The sequence below is a fragment of the Dipodomys spectabilis genome, unplaced genomic scaffold (genome assembly GCF_019054845.1).
Source record: "Dipodomys spectabilis isolate Male_0828 unplaced genomic scaffold, ASM1905484v1 ptg000783l, whole genome shotgun sequence".
Taxonomy (NCBI): Eukaryota; Metazoa; Chordata; class Mammalia; order Rodentia; family Heteromyidae; genus Dipodomys; species Dipodomys spectabilis.
Window position 1 is genome coordinate 9374294 of NW_024871460.1, and position 14646 is coordinate 9388939.

At 34.8% G+C, this 14646-nt stretch overlaps 1 protein-coding gene across 2 annotated transcripts in view; it reads left to right on the forward strand.

Moving 5' to 3' along the window:
• The window catches only part of Trps1 (transcriptional repressor GATA binding 1), a 229234-nt gene that overhangs the window by 38917 nt on the left and 175671 nt on the right, over positions 1 to 14646 (forward strand). Inside the window, exons 2-3 of one of the 2 annotated variants that reach the window (XM_042672892.1) lie at positions 2327 to 2484; positions 6648 to 7576. In XM_042672892.1, coding sequence (XP_042528826.1) covers positions 2448 to 2484; positions 6648 to 7576 — 966 coding nt within the window. In that variant the 5' untranslated portion in view covers positions 2327 to 2447. The remainder of the gene's footprint in view (positions 1 to 2326; positions 2485 to 6647; positions 7577 to 14646) is intronic. The other variant, XM_042672890.1, reaches the window with a different exon arrangement.

The window sequence follows — 14646 nt, forward strand, 5'->3', positions numbered from 1 at the left end:
TTACAACAAAAGAGATCTACCATTAAAATATTGTCCAGGCATCTGAAGAAATAATAATAATATAAAAAGAAAACATTTAAACTCCAATAATTCTTGGGTTTATGAATTTAGTAAACAATGTCTCTTGCATTTTATAGTTCACTTAAGCAATCTGATTTTGATCTGTATATATAGAGTAGACAGGATTTAAGTGTGTTTTTTTTTATTCCTCCAAACCAATGAGCAGACACATATGTTCTTTAAAAACTAAACTTTCCATGTTGTTCATATGGAAGCTATCTAGATTGCTATAGGCCCAGGACTCGACCTTTCTTTTATTTGCTATCACTTGCTTAATTCTTTAAATTCTTTGTAGGAGACTTTTGATCAAAAGAAACATTTTCTTTTTTTATTTGATTTTTTTAAAGTAAAAGCTACATGAAATGTGCAATTAATAACTCAGTACTCCTAAGCCAGGATATAAACAACTGCAGAAGAAATCATGTATTTATGAAAGGGAAGACTATCATGACTTTTCTTTCCATGTTAAGCTTTCATTTCAAGCACTTGGAAGTTTTATTATCTTGCAAAACAAATAACATGTTATTTGGTATTGTATATTACAAATCTAAGAACTGCTGCTTATAATACAAATCATAAAGCATAGCATTTGAGACTGAGGTCAAATTATACAAGTTGGTTTCCTAAATTTTTAGTCTTGTTCAGTATATATGTGTGTGTATGTATGCATGTGTGTGCATTTGTGTATGCAAATCTCTATAATATATATGGATACATATCTTTACTTCTTTAAATATCTTACCTACTATTCATTACTTAACTTTAGAAAGCTTCCATCTAATGGAAAGAAATACTAGTCCTCATTTGCCTTGAGTGAATGCATGATCTCAGTTTCTTTTAAAATTTTTGTGATGTACAAAGTTATAAATTAGTTAAATTATTAGTGGGTTAATTTGCAGTGGTTAGGTAATAATCAAAAGCTTAGAATCGATTTTCTGTGAAAGTGCAACTCTGATACTGTGACTCACACCTTCTGTACCACTGGAACTACATCCACCTCATGGCCAGGTTTTTGCTGGTTCCTTTTTGGAGAGCATCCTCTTAGATTGTCTGTCAGGGCTGACTTCTGACTATGATTCTTTAAACTTACAATCTTTTTAGCTATGATTACTGACCTGAGCAGTGGCACCTGGCTTATATTTAAGCTTTTCATTTTTGATTTATTTTTTTCTATATATTTTGAATAGTATTGCAAAGGTGATGTACACAGGGGTTAAAGCTACATAAGTCAGGTAATGAGTACATTTCTCTTTGAATGTTTAAATCAGTGAGATCAGGTAGTTACTAGAATCATATCTTCATCTCAAATGCTATGTCTTCTGCATAAATATGTGGTGGTGTAGAATATACCACACTTCTCTATTTTTTTTATAATAGTGAACTCTTTCTAAGAGAGCTTTTATTAACGTTTTAATTTTAATTCAGAAAAAAACAGATACTTAAGGGTAGATATGATTTTTGCAGATGGATTGATTGTCTTTGGTCTCAGCATTGATATTATATTAGAGCATCGTGGAAAAGCTGGCCATACTTTTTTGACCTGTCTAACATCTTGGCAGCCATATTAGATGGATGATTTAAGCAGCATTTGTGTGTGTGTGTGTGTGTGTGTGCGCGTGTGTGCAAAATGAGGCATATCTAGAAAATGATACTTGTGATTACTACCCACAGATGACTTTGTCCCCTTCACTTTCATCTCCATTACCTAAAGTTGCTGGTTTGTAATGATCCTTCTTTAATTGATGTTTGAACGCTTTTGAAAAAAGTAGTTTATATGTGGCATCTTGCTATGGAGTGGGATGATAAAGTTCAAAATAGAATCATCAGAACTGATGACTGAAGTTCTTTGATGTGATTAAGTATTTTCAGTGCTTTGAAATGTTCTCTTTAAAACCAGTGCTGGCATTTAAAATTTAAGATTCCTCCCTAGCCTTTAGTGTAGGTAAGTATCAAGTCACTAGGATTAAGGGAGTTTTAGAGGTCAAATAATCTCAGCAACATCCTGACCTGTTATGAAAATGACTTCTTGTCCTGTAATCTTTCATATCATGCCCGCCGCCCCCCCCCCCCTTGCCCCCTTCCATGCAGCTGCTTTATTAAACCCAGGGGAGGAGAGACTACTGCTCACGATCTGCCTGCCTTGTGCTTTTATCAGATGTTTTTCAAGCAGAGCATGGTGCTGGCATATTAATGTATTTTAGGTGTGATACATTAAAGTACGTTTATGTCATTTAGGAAGGAATTTTTATTTTGCTTTCTTTTACAGATGTACAGATCAGCTCTCAAAATGTCTTCTGTGTCCTCTCAGCGTCTTCTAAGATAATTGCATTAGCTTCCTGATAGTTGACTAATAGAATTAATAATTGTACAAAGCACTCTAAAGCCACATGCCTTATGAAGTCAATGCTGGGTATGATTTTACAAGTATGTGATCTATTTTTTTTTCAAGTGAAAATGTTAACTGGAAAAGTTCTTGGCACATAGTAAAACATCACGCAATCTGTTATTTGTCTTAGAGATAATAACTTGAGGGTGGCTATAGTCTTATGGTATCTAACTTATGACTTGCTAGGGGAGTTTCTTCCACTTAGAAGAATTGCAAATGTGCTTATATTTACATAATATGTCACTCTGAAAAATTATGATGATATAGTTCCAGTAAAATTTTTTTTTCTATAACTACTTCAAAGAATAGTCAACTAAATTAACCATGATTTTTTTAAAACACCAACTAAAAAGAACATGTCCCTGCCCCCACAACACAAAATAAAACTCAAATGACCTTTCTTATACTTCTTTGAAGTTTTAGCAGCTTAGCATTCTTAGCAATGTATATTATTAAGGGCTCTTCTTAGCATAAGGAATCAGTGAGTCATATGCTTCTGAAAGTCTGTTCTTGGGTAGAAGAAGGAACTGAAATTTGGAAAGATGATAATTTAATTAAATCCCATTTTCTCTCAAGCACTAAGATGCTGGTTAAGTAGTTTTTAATCTTTGACCTATTGTATCTCTTCATGATAATGACAAATCAGCAAGATCTAGAATTATCTGGGCTCTGAAAAAATACTTTTTAATGTAAATACCTTTAGATCAATTAACTTTTGAGTATTTGACCAATTAACTTTTGAGTATTTACTATATAGGAATAAATAAACCATTTTCTTTCCGTTTTGATGGTTGGATAACTTAAGTGAATTGAATTTATTATTCCATGTTTCTTCAGATGCTCTTCCTTTCACATAGATTTTTCAACTTTTGTGTAGCCTTATTTGTTTTATTTTTATCAGTCATTGTTAGATTTTAGCCACAGTAAGCTGAAATGTTAAAGGACAAATGAAATCATTATTCAGTATGGATCATAACAGTTACTGAAAATGTGTGTGGAAGAAACAAGCTTAAACTTCTAAAAGAACATACAAGAGGTCATTGTGTGAAGTGATTGCATGCCTTTATATGTAGTAGGCAATATATCTAATATGTATAACAGGCAAATTAAAATATATATGTATTTTAAAAACATGTTATTAAAATGTACTTCATTATTTACTTATTCGTTAATTTATTTTTACTTCTGAGACAAAGTCTTACAATATTAACTAGGCTGATCTGGAGTTCCTGGGTTCAATTGATCCTCCGGCTTCAGATGGTCCACTTATTTGGGGATGGTGGGCCTCCATTCCTTGTTCAGAACAGTTTATCTTTGGTTTAAAGTGGTAGTTGAAAGATTTAATTTCGTAAGCTTCCTTATTTTTTGAAAAAAAAAAATTCCCTTAATTGGCTTTAGTAAATTTCCTTGCATTTGCCTGATGTTGGTGGCTCATGCCTGTAATTCTAGCTACTCAGGAGGCTGAGCTCTGAGGATCATGGTTTGAAGTCAGCCTAGGCAACAGAGGCTGTGAGACTTTTATTTCCAAGAAACTACTTAGAAAAAGCTGGAAGTAGCGCTGTGGTTCAAGTGGTAGAGTGTTAGCCTTGAGCAAAAGAAGCTCAAGGACAGAGCCTGGTCTCTGAGTTCAAGCCCCAGGACTAGCATACACAGAAAAAAGTTCCCTTCATTCTTCTTTGGCTGTTAGAGGTTCATAAGCTACTCTGCCACTGTTATTGACATGAAAACACTATATTGTTATATTATTGTATGTTGAAGTATAGCTCAAGTAGTAGATGCTCAGCAAGCATTATGCCCTCTGTTTAAAAATATTAGAAAGCAGTATATGCATACACATGCATATATGTATGCACATATGTATATGCACATATATATCTCTCTTAAATGAATTTATTGATAGAGATGAAATGTTCATTATTTGACATTTTCTAAAAGTAATGGGACAGTTTTTATCTGTTTATGTAACATCTGTTTTACTATGAGAATATTTTGCATATACATACACATTATATATATGCATATGCACACATGTATGTTTAACCAGTATTTCCTGGTCTAACAGAGATTGTTTAGATTTGTTAATTTTAGACCTAATGGGGTGGCATCACTAAGGTGTGGCACACTCCCCTCCTACCCACAGGAGGGGTCTGGGCTGACATTGTCTCATGTCCATCACTTCCTTTTGAAAGTTCAATCTTTTATCTTGTAAGTTTTGTTGTTGTTCTAGTAGGGAGATTCTGTGGGATAATAGCACTTTGGTGTATAGGAGCAGCATACTTTTGAAGTATTGTCCTATATTGTGCTGTTGACATTTTGATATATAAAAGCAGTATACTTTTGAAAGCACTATTGTACTGTTTTTGACATTAGTCACTAAAATGAATTTTTACTTTGTAAGTGAGAGTCTCTCCAACTAGTGCATTGTCAGTGATCCATATTATATATTTTATTACTAGATCTCTCAGAAGCAGTGGTGCACTCAGATATCCCAAACCAGTGCAATGCTTCAGCCCTTGTGAGAAATCATAGATGTAAATGACTCAACTGTGTTATTAATGTAGACTTTCCCAGCCCAGTTTGATAATTGTTGTACAACGAACCCTGCTATATTTGTCTTCACAGAAGAATTGCTAGTAAAGAAGACTTGTTTGATTAGAAAGTTACAGGTGAAGTTTTCCAAGACCTTTAAGAAGATGACTTCCACAATACTAGGCAATTTCAGCTGAGTGTTTTAGGAACAGAGAATCCTACCATCAACTTGCCTTTGTTAAGCACATTCTTTAATGGATACAACACATATTGTTTTTGAATTCTAAAATGTCCCTCTAGTTCTGATTCATTAGATTCCTCTAGAAGAATTTGTTACAGCATTCTAATTTTGATTTTAGTCATTGATGCCTCTGACATTGAGAGGTACAGCTGAGCTAGCATATACAAGGAATCTTAAGAAACCTCTAGAATTTTATCACTTCTGCTTCAAAATGACAAGGTCACTCAGCCTACTAGTTTGCTTTAGTAAATCTTCTAGTGTGTTCTGAATGGAGAACTTGATATTGTTTCCCTTAGATGTACCTAGATACCAAGGCTTTAGTTCATTCTTCCTTCTGCTGGACAACGGAGCTAGTGATACCTCACTCTTCTAGTCTTCTGACTCTCAGGAAAGATCCAATTGTCTCTTAAATGAATTTATTGATAGGCCAGAGATGAAATATTCATTATTTGACATTTCCTAAAAGTAAGGGGACAGTTTTTATTTTGTTTATGTAACAACTCTGTTTTACTATGAGAATATTTTGTTTGAAATTATATTTCCTCTTGCATAGAGTAGCAGTATTTAATTCCAATTAGTGATGTTTATATCTGTATATATTTATCACACACGTAATCTTTATTCTATAAATGTAAGTATGTATATATATATATGTTCTATGAACATAGTGTGCATTTATGCATGTTATATAAAGTATAACGTGTATACATTTTATGTATGTATGTGATCGACTATAACTGAAGAACGACATGAACAAAAGGATGGGAGAAAAAAATAGATAAGATAGAGCCAGTAAGAACAATGAGTTCTTTAATACTCATAATCCATTGTAAAATAGTATATCAGGCAATCTTTGTGAGGACAAGAGTTCTAAATATGAATTGTTTACTTTAGTCTTAATTTACATTTATTAATTTAGTTTTTATTTACTTACTTATCAGTATGGTGCCTTAACTTCACGGCCTAGTGCTGTCCTTTAGCTTTTTCACTTCAGATTAGCACTCTACTGCTTGAGTCTCAGTTCTACTTCCCAGTTTTTGCTTGTCAGTTGGAGATAAGAGTCTTATGGTGGAAGCGGTGCTGTGGCTCAAGTGGTAGAGTGCTAGCCTAGAGAGCTGAGGGATGGTGCCCAGGCCCAGAGTTCAAGCCCCATGACTGACCAAAAAAAAAAAAGGTCTCATGGACTTTTCTGCCTGGGCTGACTTCCAACTCTCATCCTCAGATCTCAGCCTCTGTGTAGCTAGGATTACAGGTTTGAGCCACCATAGCCTGGGAATATTACTGTTTCTAAAACTCACTTTTCTCAGAGGAAATCTATCATTGTACACCTTAGAGGTCCTTAGAGAAAATAGAATTGTTTATTAATGAAGTACTTGTCTATACCTTGGAAGTAACTCAGCATCTACCATTTTTTTTTTTGTATTTTCACAGATATGGTCCGGAAAAAGAACCCCCCTCTGAGAAACGTTGCTAGTGAAGGCGAGGGCCAGACCCTGGAGCCAATAGGTACAGAAAGCAAGGTATCTGGAAAGAACAAAGAATTTTCTGCAGATCAGATGTCAGAAAATACAGATCAGTGTGATTCTGCAGAACTAAATAATAAGGAGGAGCACATCTTGCATGGCCAAGATCAGTCTTCAAGTAGTAAGAAGGACTTGAAAAGCTCAGTCCTGAGTGAGAAGGCTGGCTTCAATTATGAGAGCCCCAGTAAGGGAGGAAACCTTCCCTCCTTCCCACATGATGAGGTGACAGACAGAAATATGCTGGCTTTCTCATCTCCAGCTGCTGGGGGAGTCTGTGAGCCCTTGAAGTCTCCTCAAAGAGCAGAGGCAGATGACCCTCAAGATATGGCCTGTACCCCATCAGGGGACTCCCTGGAGACAAAGGAAGATCATAAGATGTCACCAAAGGCTACGGAGGAAACAGGGCAAGCGCAGAGTGGTCAAGCCAATTGTCAAGGTTTAAGCCCAGTTTCCGTGGCCTCCAAAAACCCACAAGTGCCTTCAGATGGGGGTGTAAGACTGAATAAATCCAAAACTGACTTACTGGTGAATGACAACCCAGACCCGGCACCTCTGTCTCCAGAGCTTCAGGACTTTAAATGCAATATCTGTGGCTACGGTTACTATGGTAACGACCCCACAGATCTGATTAAGCACTTCCGCAAGTATCACTTAGGACTGCATAACCGCACCAGGCAGGATGCTGAGCTGGACAGCAAAATCTTGGCCCTTCATAACATGGTGCAGTTCAGCCATTCCAAAGACTTCCAGAAGGTCAACCGCTCTGTGCTTTCTGGTGTACTGCAGGACATCAATTCTTCAAGGCCTGTTTTGCTAAATGGGACCTATGATGTACAGGTTTGTGCTTTGCATTACGGTATTTTTGTAAAGAAACTACTATTAATAATGAAATGTGACTTTCCATTTGCATGTTAAAAGCTAAATCTCCAGACTAGAAGAGTGGTTAGCTTTGAGATCCAAGAGAAAGGTTGGATGTATTTCTACAGGTTCATTGAGATGTGTGTTCAGAGTTGTCTTTAGTCTCTTGTCATGAAATAGCTAAGTTTTTTTTTTTTTTAATTTCTGGATATATCTCATTGTAATTGAATGGAGAGATTCTTTCAAAAATGGCACTGATCTTTATGATTGTGCATGGTAATTCATGCCTTGTTTTAATTTCAGATTATAGTTCTGATATAGTCTTTCCTTTTCCTGAAAATCTTTCCTATATTTTGGCTTAGGATTTAGAGTCAGCTTGATTAGATTTGGGACCTAGTGATGATTGTAGAGATTATGCTCCTGAGAAAAACAAAATAATGTTGGAAATGACAATTTTAGATTAATTTAAAAAGTCAGCATGGTTGTAAGTATCAGGGACATCAGTATCATTTTGTTATAGATCAACACATTTAAGGTAAATGATAATAATTTATCAAGACATTTATAATGACTTAGAATTATACTTTTATGAAAACCAGCCCACGTTTTTGCTCTACTTTTTTTTCCTGTCTTTAGTTCATGGCTTACATGAAAGAAGAGAAGAAAATGTGATGATTTGAAGTAGAATGAAACATGGAACTGAATCTATGGAAATATATTCTTTTAATTTTAGCATAGTCAGAACTCATAGTCAGCTTAAGAAAGACTTTATTGTAGTCTGTTTGCATTTTCGTTGTCTTATTAGGTCAGGGAGTTTTCAAAATGTGTTAACTTTAACATTAACTTCTTTAGTTATAATTAGAAGTAACTCAAAACTAAGGAGATCATTTCATTCTTATACGACTTACTAAATTTCTTGAAATATCAAGTCAGTTTAATCAACTTAGTAGCCGTGCTGTAATTGCTTTTGACATTTCTGATTAAGAAACATAGGCAGAATACAAATAACAATGAAAATATTTTGCAATACTTGTAAGAAGAATCAGAGGGGAAAGAAAATTTTTTTTTGTCAGAATGGCAGTCTTATCACTTTAAGAGAGATAGAAAGAACAGCTCTTTTAAAGCCAGTTTTATATTTTGCTAAGCTCTCTAAAAATTCTATCTTAGTTCGTGAATTTCCACAAATAGAATTATTTTTGTGGAGCAGCAAATTAAGCCAACATAGTTATTATGCATGAAAGCTACATGCTTTGAACTGCTGTCTTATTAAAGATCATTTCACTGTCTTATGTCAGATGCACTCTGCTGTCAAACTATGATTGGAAAGCAAATACGTGTTTTAGATAAAAGGGTTGGAAGTGAATAATGTCAGTATGTGAAATGGTGTTTTATAATTAGCAAGTAATATGATGTTAATACCTGGATTTCCGGCAGGAGTTTCAGTTCGTTCTCTCTGGGGATGACTTCTAAGGAAGCTGATCTCGCTGTCAGGAAGGCTCTAAAACGAAGATTACTGAGGCCTATAGTTTGGAAGAACTCAGATTTTTAAACACACTTCCATTTCCCCCAAACAGTTATTTGTTAGGTTCTTAGTTATTTATAGTAAAGTTTATGTTTGGGTGGAACACTTTTCCTGGGCAGTGTTTTGAGAAATAAAACAGATGTGTGAGCTATCTAAGTTTGAACTCATAGAACTGGAAATAAAACAGCTGATCTTAGATTGTGCTGTCTACTAAATCCTCATAGCACAGGCAGTAAAGAAGACCCAAAGTGATAGAGAATAACATTCAGGAAGATACTATTGTTAAGATCTATCTTCTTTTTCAAAGAGAACTAATATTGCTGCAAAGTGGAAAAAATCAATCTGTAGAAAATCACTTCTTTCAAAGAAGTGATTGGGAGTTGAAACAATTCAAAAGAGAGTGAACTTTAATTTATAAAAGAGAGCCTTAAGTTTACTGATAGGCCAAATGCTAATTTTGAACATGTTGCATATGTAGGAGATATTGATGCAGAGACCTGTCTACAGATAAGTAAGTCATGAGAATTTTCATGCTGAAAGGAATAGCAGTCAGACTTTCTTTATGCATAAACTGAATCATAAAAGCAAGTCTGAATTTCTCCTTTTTACTTGCATGTGTTTGCACTGGTGAAATTCTATCTGGCAGGTTCTTTCTTTGGCACTTGAACTGTAGAGAGACTAAAAGCTATGTGAGGTAAAATGCTGACTGTAGGATTTCTTTAATGGAGTATGCATTTTGTCAGAAAAAAATACATATACATAGCAACTTAATGGCTTGTATGCATTCTGCTTAATATATGTTGGTAAACATCATTATTACTATCATTCAACTTTAGGAATGATTTGTATGAATTTATTATTTAAGTTGATTGAAGGAATAGATGAGCAATGCATTAATCTTTTCCAATTAAACTTGCTTTTATAAAACATTCAGAACAGTTGGTGGTTAATGATAGATTTATGACATTTTAGGCCAAGAAAAAAAAAGGAATATAAATCCGAAGCAAAGGATTTAAAAACTCTGTGGCTTTGATCTATATTTTTGTTTGACATATTTGGTTTTAAATAATTTGAACCAACTCGAGTACGAATGTGAGATACACTCTTGGGAAAAAAATAATGTAAGCAAAGTCTAGGTTGTGAATATGTCAGATATGAGTTTAAAAACTTAGAATTATAATGTTTGGAGAACTAAACTTTAGATAACATATAAAATTTACTGATAATTCACTTCTATGTAAATTGTATAGTTGCAGAATTATAGTTTAATGGAAGCCACCTTACTTAGCCAGCATAAAACCACAACTGGCTTTTCTTAGTCTAAGGAGTTCATGAGCTTCTCTTCTAATCACCTAAAAGTAAAGCATACCCTGCCCTGAAATTAAAAAAAAAAGGTATCCTTTTATTTTTGTACAAGATAAACAGGAAAGATATAATGGATAGCTCAAAATGAACTGATTTGACCAGGATGTTATTTCCTCAGATTTCCATGTTCCCATCATGTTTCATCAATTGTTATGCTTACATTTAAAAAGTAATGTATGTGACATGATTGGTAATGCCTTCATGCAGCTTTTACTATCTGTATTCAGTCTTTGAGGCTCACATGTAGACCAATAATAGGACAAGAGATTGAGTTCTTAAAAAAGTAATTACAGCCTCTTTCTTTTTAATCTGCTTTATTATGCTTATATTTAAACCATTGCTGAATGGAAGCCTGCATTAACAACGCGGACTTTGCTGTTTCATTAGGGCTTAATGTGCTGTGCATTAGGGCGTTTGCATCATCTTTATGGGGGAGCTTTTAGCCCTTAGATCAGGTTATAAAATTAGGAGTCCTGTCAAGTTGTGCTTCCCACGGGAAAGTGTTTACAGTATCCCAGGTTTATAAATGTTCATGATGTATATGTTGCCTTTCTATATTACTAAACCTTCCCTATTATTCTGCATTATTCAAGACTTAAAGAAGTAGCTACTGGATTCCAGTTGTTACATTCCTTTTGGGTCCTTAATAAATTTATCTGGTTAATAGAAAAATTGCTCTATGATCTTGTGAGGGACTATCTTCTGTTTGAACTAGAAATGTTATATTTCTGTTTTGTAATTTTTTTTTTTACCAGAGCTGCAAAATACGTCAAGGTAGAAACAGGAAGAGCAGATTTCAGAGATAAGAAGTCAACCTTTGTGTTTGTATTTTTCAACATATTTAACTCTATGAGCGTTATAAAACCTTAACATTCACCAGCACATGAGTTGAATAGGGGATTACCTCTGGTCTGAAGAAAGAAAAAAATATTCAGGGAACATTAATCTCATTGTGGTTTATTTTGACTTGTCTTGAATTTTCCTTTCAAATATTTATTTTTTTGCCTTGAAGTTTCCTTTGATCTGGAGTAGGAGGGAAGTTGTATATCTTAGCAGGTTCTGTTTCTTTGTTTTTCTGAGCTAAGGACAATTGCATTTGGGAAAGATTGGTGAATGAGACTTTAATCAATTCAGAGTGTCTATAGAGAAATGGTTGGCATGTGAACCCATACTTGTTTTCAGGACTGTGTCTCTTTAACAAGCAATAAAATGTGCAAAATAAAACATATGCTCACCCAAGGCCATAAAACAAAGCAAAGTTCTGGCATTTACCAGGTTATTTTCTTCAGTGAAGATGCCTGAAGTGGATAAGGGTACCTTTTTGAATAGAATAGATTGGTCATTTTCACTAAATCCTTTGCCTATATGACAGTTCAATCTCCATTTGGATTTGTTAACAGGAGAGTTAGTACTATAAATGCCAATCCCTCTTTGATTTTGGGTTTATTTGTTATTATTGAAAGGACATGTACCATTTTCAAGAAGATCAGTGTTTTTCCCCCAGACATTATGTTTAGAAGAGAAAATCATGGTTATCAGTATGTCCAATCAAGTTTAGCCTTATTCAGCTCTTAATAAAAGTTTTATCTCTCAAATGGTCAGCTCTCCTAACCATATCAAGTCAGCAGATTATTCCTGGCTTTTTATTTCTTGGGTTATTGTAATTACAGCATTCTCGCAGCTGTTAGAAACACAGATACACAACTAATGCACCAATCTGAGAGAGAAGTCTACTGAGAGAGAGGAGAGAGAGAGAGAAAGAGAGAGAGAGCGAGAGAACAGTTTCGTATCATTTTCTGATTTCCTTCAGACTCTATTTCTGAGAATCATCAGAGCACAGACTTCTTGAACTCTTGGTCTTAGAATTGTCCAAACTTTGAAATGTGTGATAGAATATTCAACTCTTGTTCAGCTTTAACTGAAAATCAAATGCAAAATTCATATTTTCAGTATCACTTTTAAATTTGATACTTACCTCTTTCATTTTTTAGTTTGCATAAAACAGATTACACATCTTTCCCCATGCCCCGATTTTAGATTTATATCTAATAATGGAAACCCTTTATTAAAAGTTCCTTAAGTGTCTACGTGCCTCTGAGTTCTTTATGCATGTTAATCAAGTCATCTCCATAAAAATCCCTTGAAGTAGACACTACCATTATGTCCATTAAAAAAAGAAAGAGGAAACAGGTATAGAGGGATTAAAGTAACCTGCTCAAGATCACAGAGTTGCATTACCAGGAAGATAGGATGTAAACTAGGGAAGACAGTCTCTTCATAATCACTGTGATGTATTGCTCTCTCAAGTATGAGACCAAATTTATTGCAAGTAGAAAAGCAATGAAAAACAATCTCATAGAAGGGATAGAAGACGTAGCTAAAGCACATTGAATGGAGGGGGCACTTGTGGTTTCTTTGGGTTTTTGATTTCCTAATCTATGTAGTATGATTTCCTAATCCATGTAATATGATGCTACTTTATTGCCTCTTTACTAGGCTTATAATTGAAATCATTGATGAGATAATTAAATGTGTTCTGTGACTTATCTTCTCCTCTTCTAGTTACAAGGCATAGTTTAGGTTGGTTTTTCTAGAAAGATTAAATGTTTAGGAGATGCATCCAGCTCTCATTTATGTTCTCCAAGGCTGTGTAATTAAGGTTTTATTCTCTGCCTACATTAACAGCAAGGATGGTTGTGGAGGCAGAGAACAAATCGAAATGCCTTTGGAGTGTCTAATTTGAGTATGCACTACACCCATTTATGCTTGGAGCTGTGTGATTTCACCGGATTCTGAAAGTGAGACAAATGTAGGGGGTATGCTGAGGAACTTTGGAATGCAAATAGTTTACCTGTATAGCATTTCTCCTTTCATATTTTGATGACCTGGAGATGTAAAATGAAAGAACTAATGAATTCTTTCATGTGTCCAGTAATATACTCAGAAATTATAAATAAGGGTTTATTCTAAGACCTGTTTGTCCAACCAATGGGAGGCCACCTCAAAATCAACCTACAAAAGAGTGAAGTTCTCAAAACAATTTCTTTCATCATTTTCTTCCATATCCCCATTGTAGAGTCGGGGTGGATATATTGGGTTAGCCTGGAATTTCTTCTGAGATCATCTCTCTGCCAACAGTTGAGCCATTATCACATTCATACATTGTGGTATCCTTAGTATTTATGTTGTTTTCTTTTTCTTTGTACTCACTTCTTTTTGCTTCCTTTCCCTTATCACTCTTCCCCTTCTTTCTCCTTTTCCATGTCCTCCTCCTGCTCCTCGTCCTCCTCTTTTTTTTTTTTTAATTTCTTTTTCTCTTAGTGGTTATTTTTTTCTTCTCCTTTGCTCTCCTTCCTTTCTTCTATCTCTTCTTCCATTCTTCTGCCCTTATATCCTCTCTTTCTACTTTCATTTTTTTAGTTAAATTTTTACATATTGATAATTAAGAAAATACTGTTATATTTTAAAATACTTTTAATATTTTATAGAAAGGATAGGTATATTTAAAAACAATTACCTACTAATTGTATCATTAGATATGTACTTTCCAGATATGCTCTTCCAGATACCCTCTCACTAGAGAGACAATAGTACAAACAGGAGCAGCACATATTATGTTACTACAGGACAGTTGCCAGTTCATAAAAGATGGCACTGAAAGATCTTGTAAGCATCTTGTATCATTTCACTCTCATTTCTGCTTTTAATCTGGTTTGCCCCGCCTGAGCCATCTTTCCATAAAGATCACTGCCATGGAGATAGATCCTTCTTCAGATGTCAACACATCTGTCTACAGCTAGGGTGTTAACTTTTTTAGGGCTTGCTGACTTGTCAGCCTTAGGTGCTCTTCTTGTCATCATGGAACCTTTTGCCTCACTCAGCAGAAATCCACATTCTGCTGTTTCTGTCATCTGTTTTCTTGTGAGTGCTTTGTGCTGGACTATAGGCATGTCTGTGTTCTGTAATGTCTAGGTAAATGTCTCTTTGCATCCCCCATGTTTTTCAGGCAATAGATACATCATGGAGAACTTTTCCATGGCAGAAGGATGTTTTATGGTTTTAGTTATTGAACTATCTTCCCCCATTAGGATCCTCTTTAGCATCTGTTTGCAATTCTTGTTTATCTCTATTTTGAAGCAATGGGGGTGACAAGTTGGATATG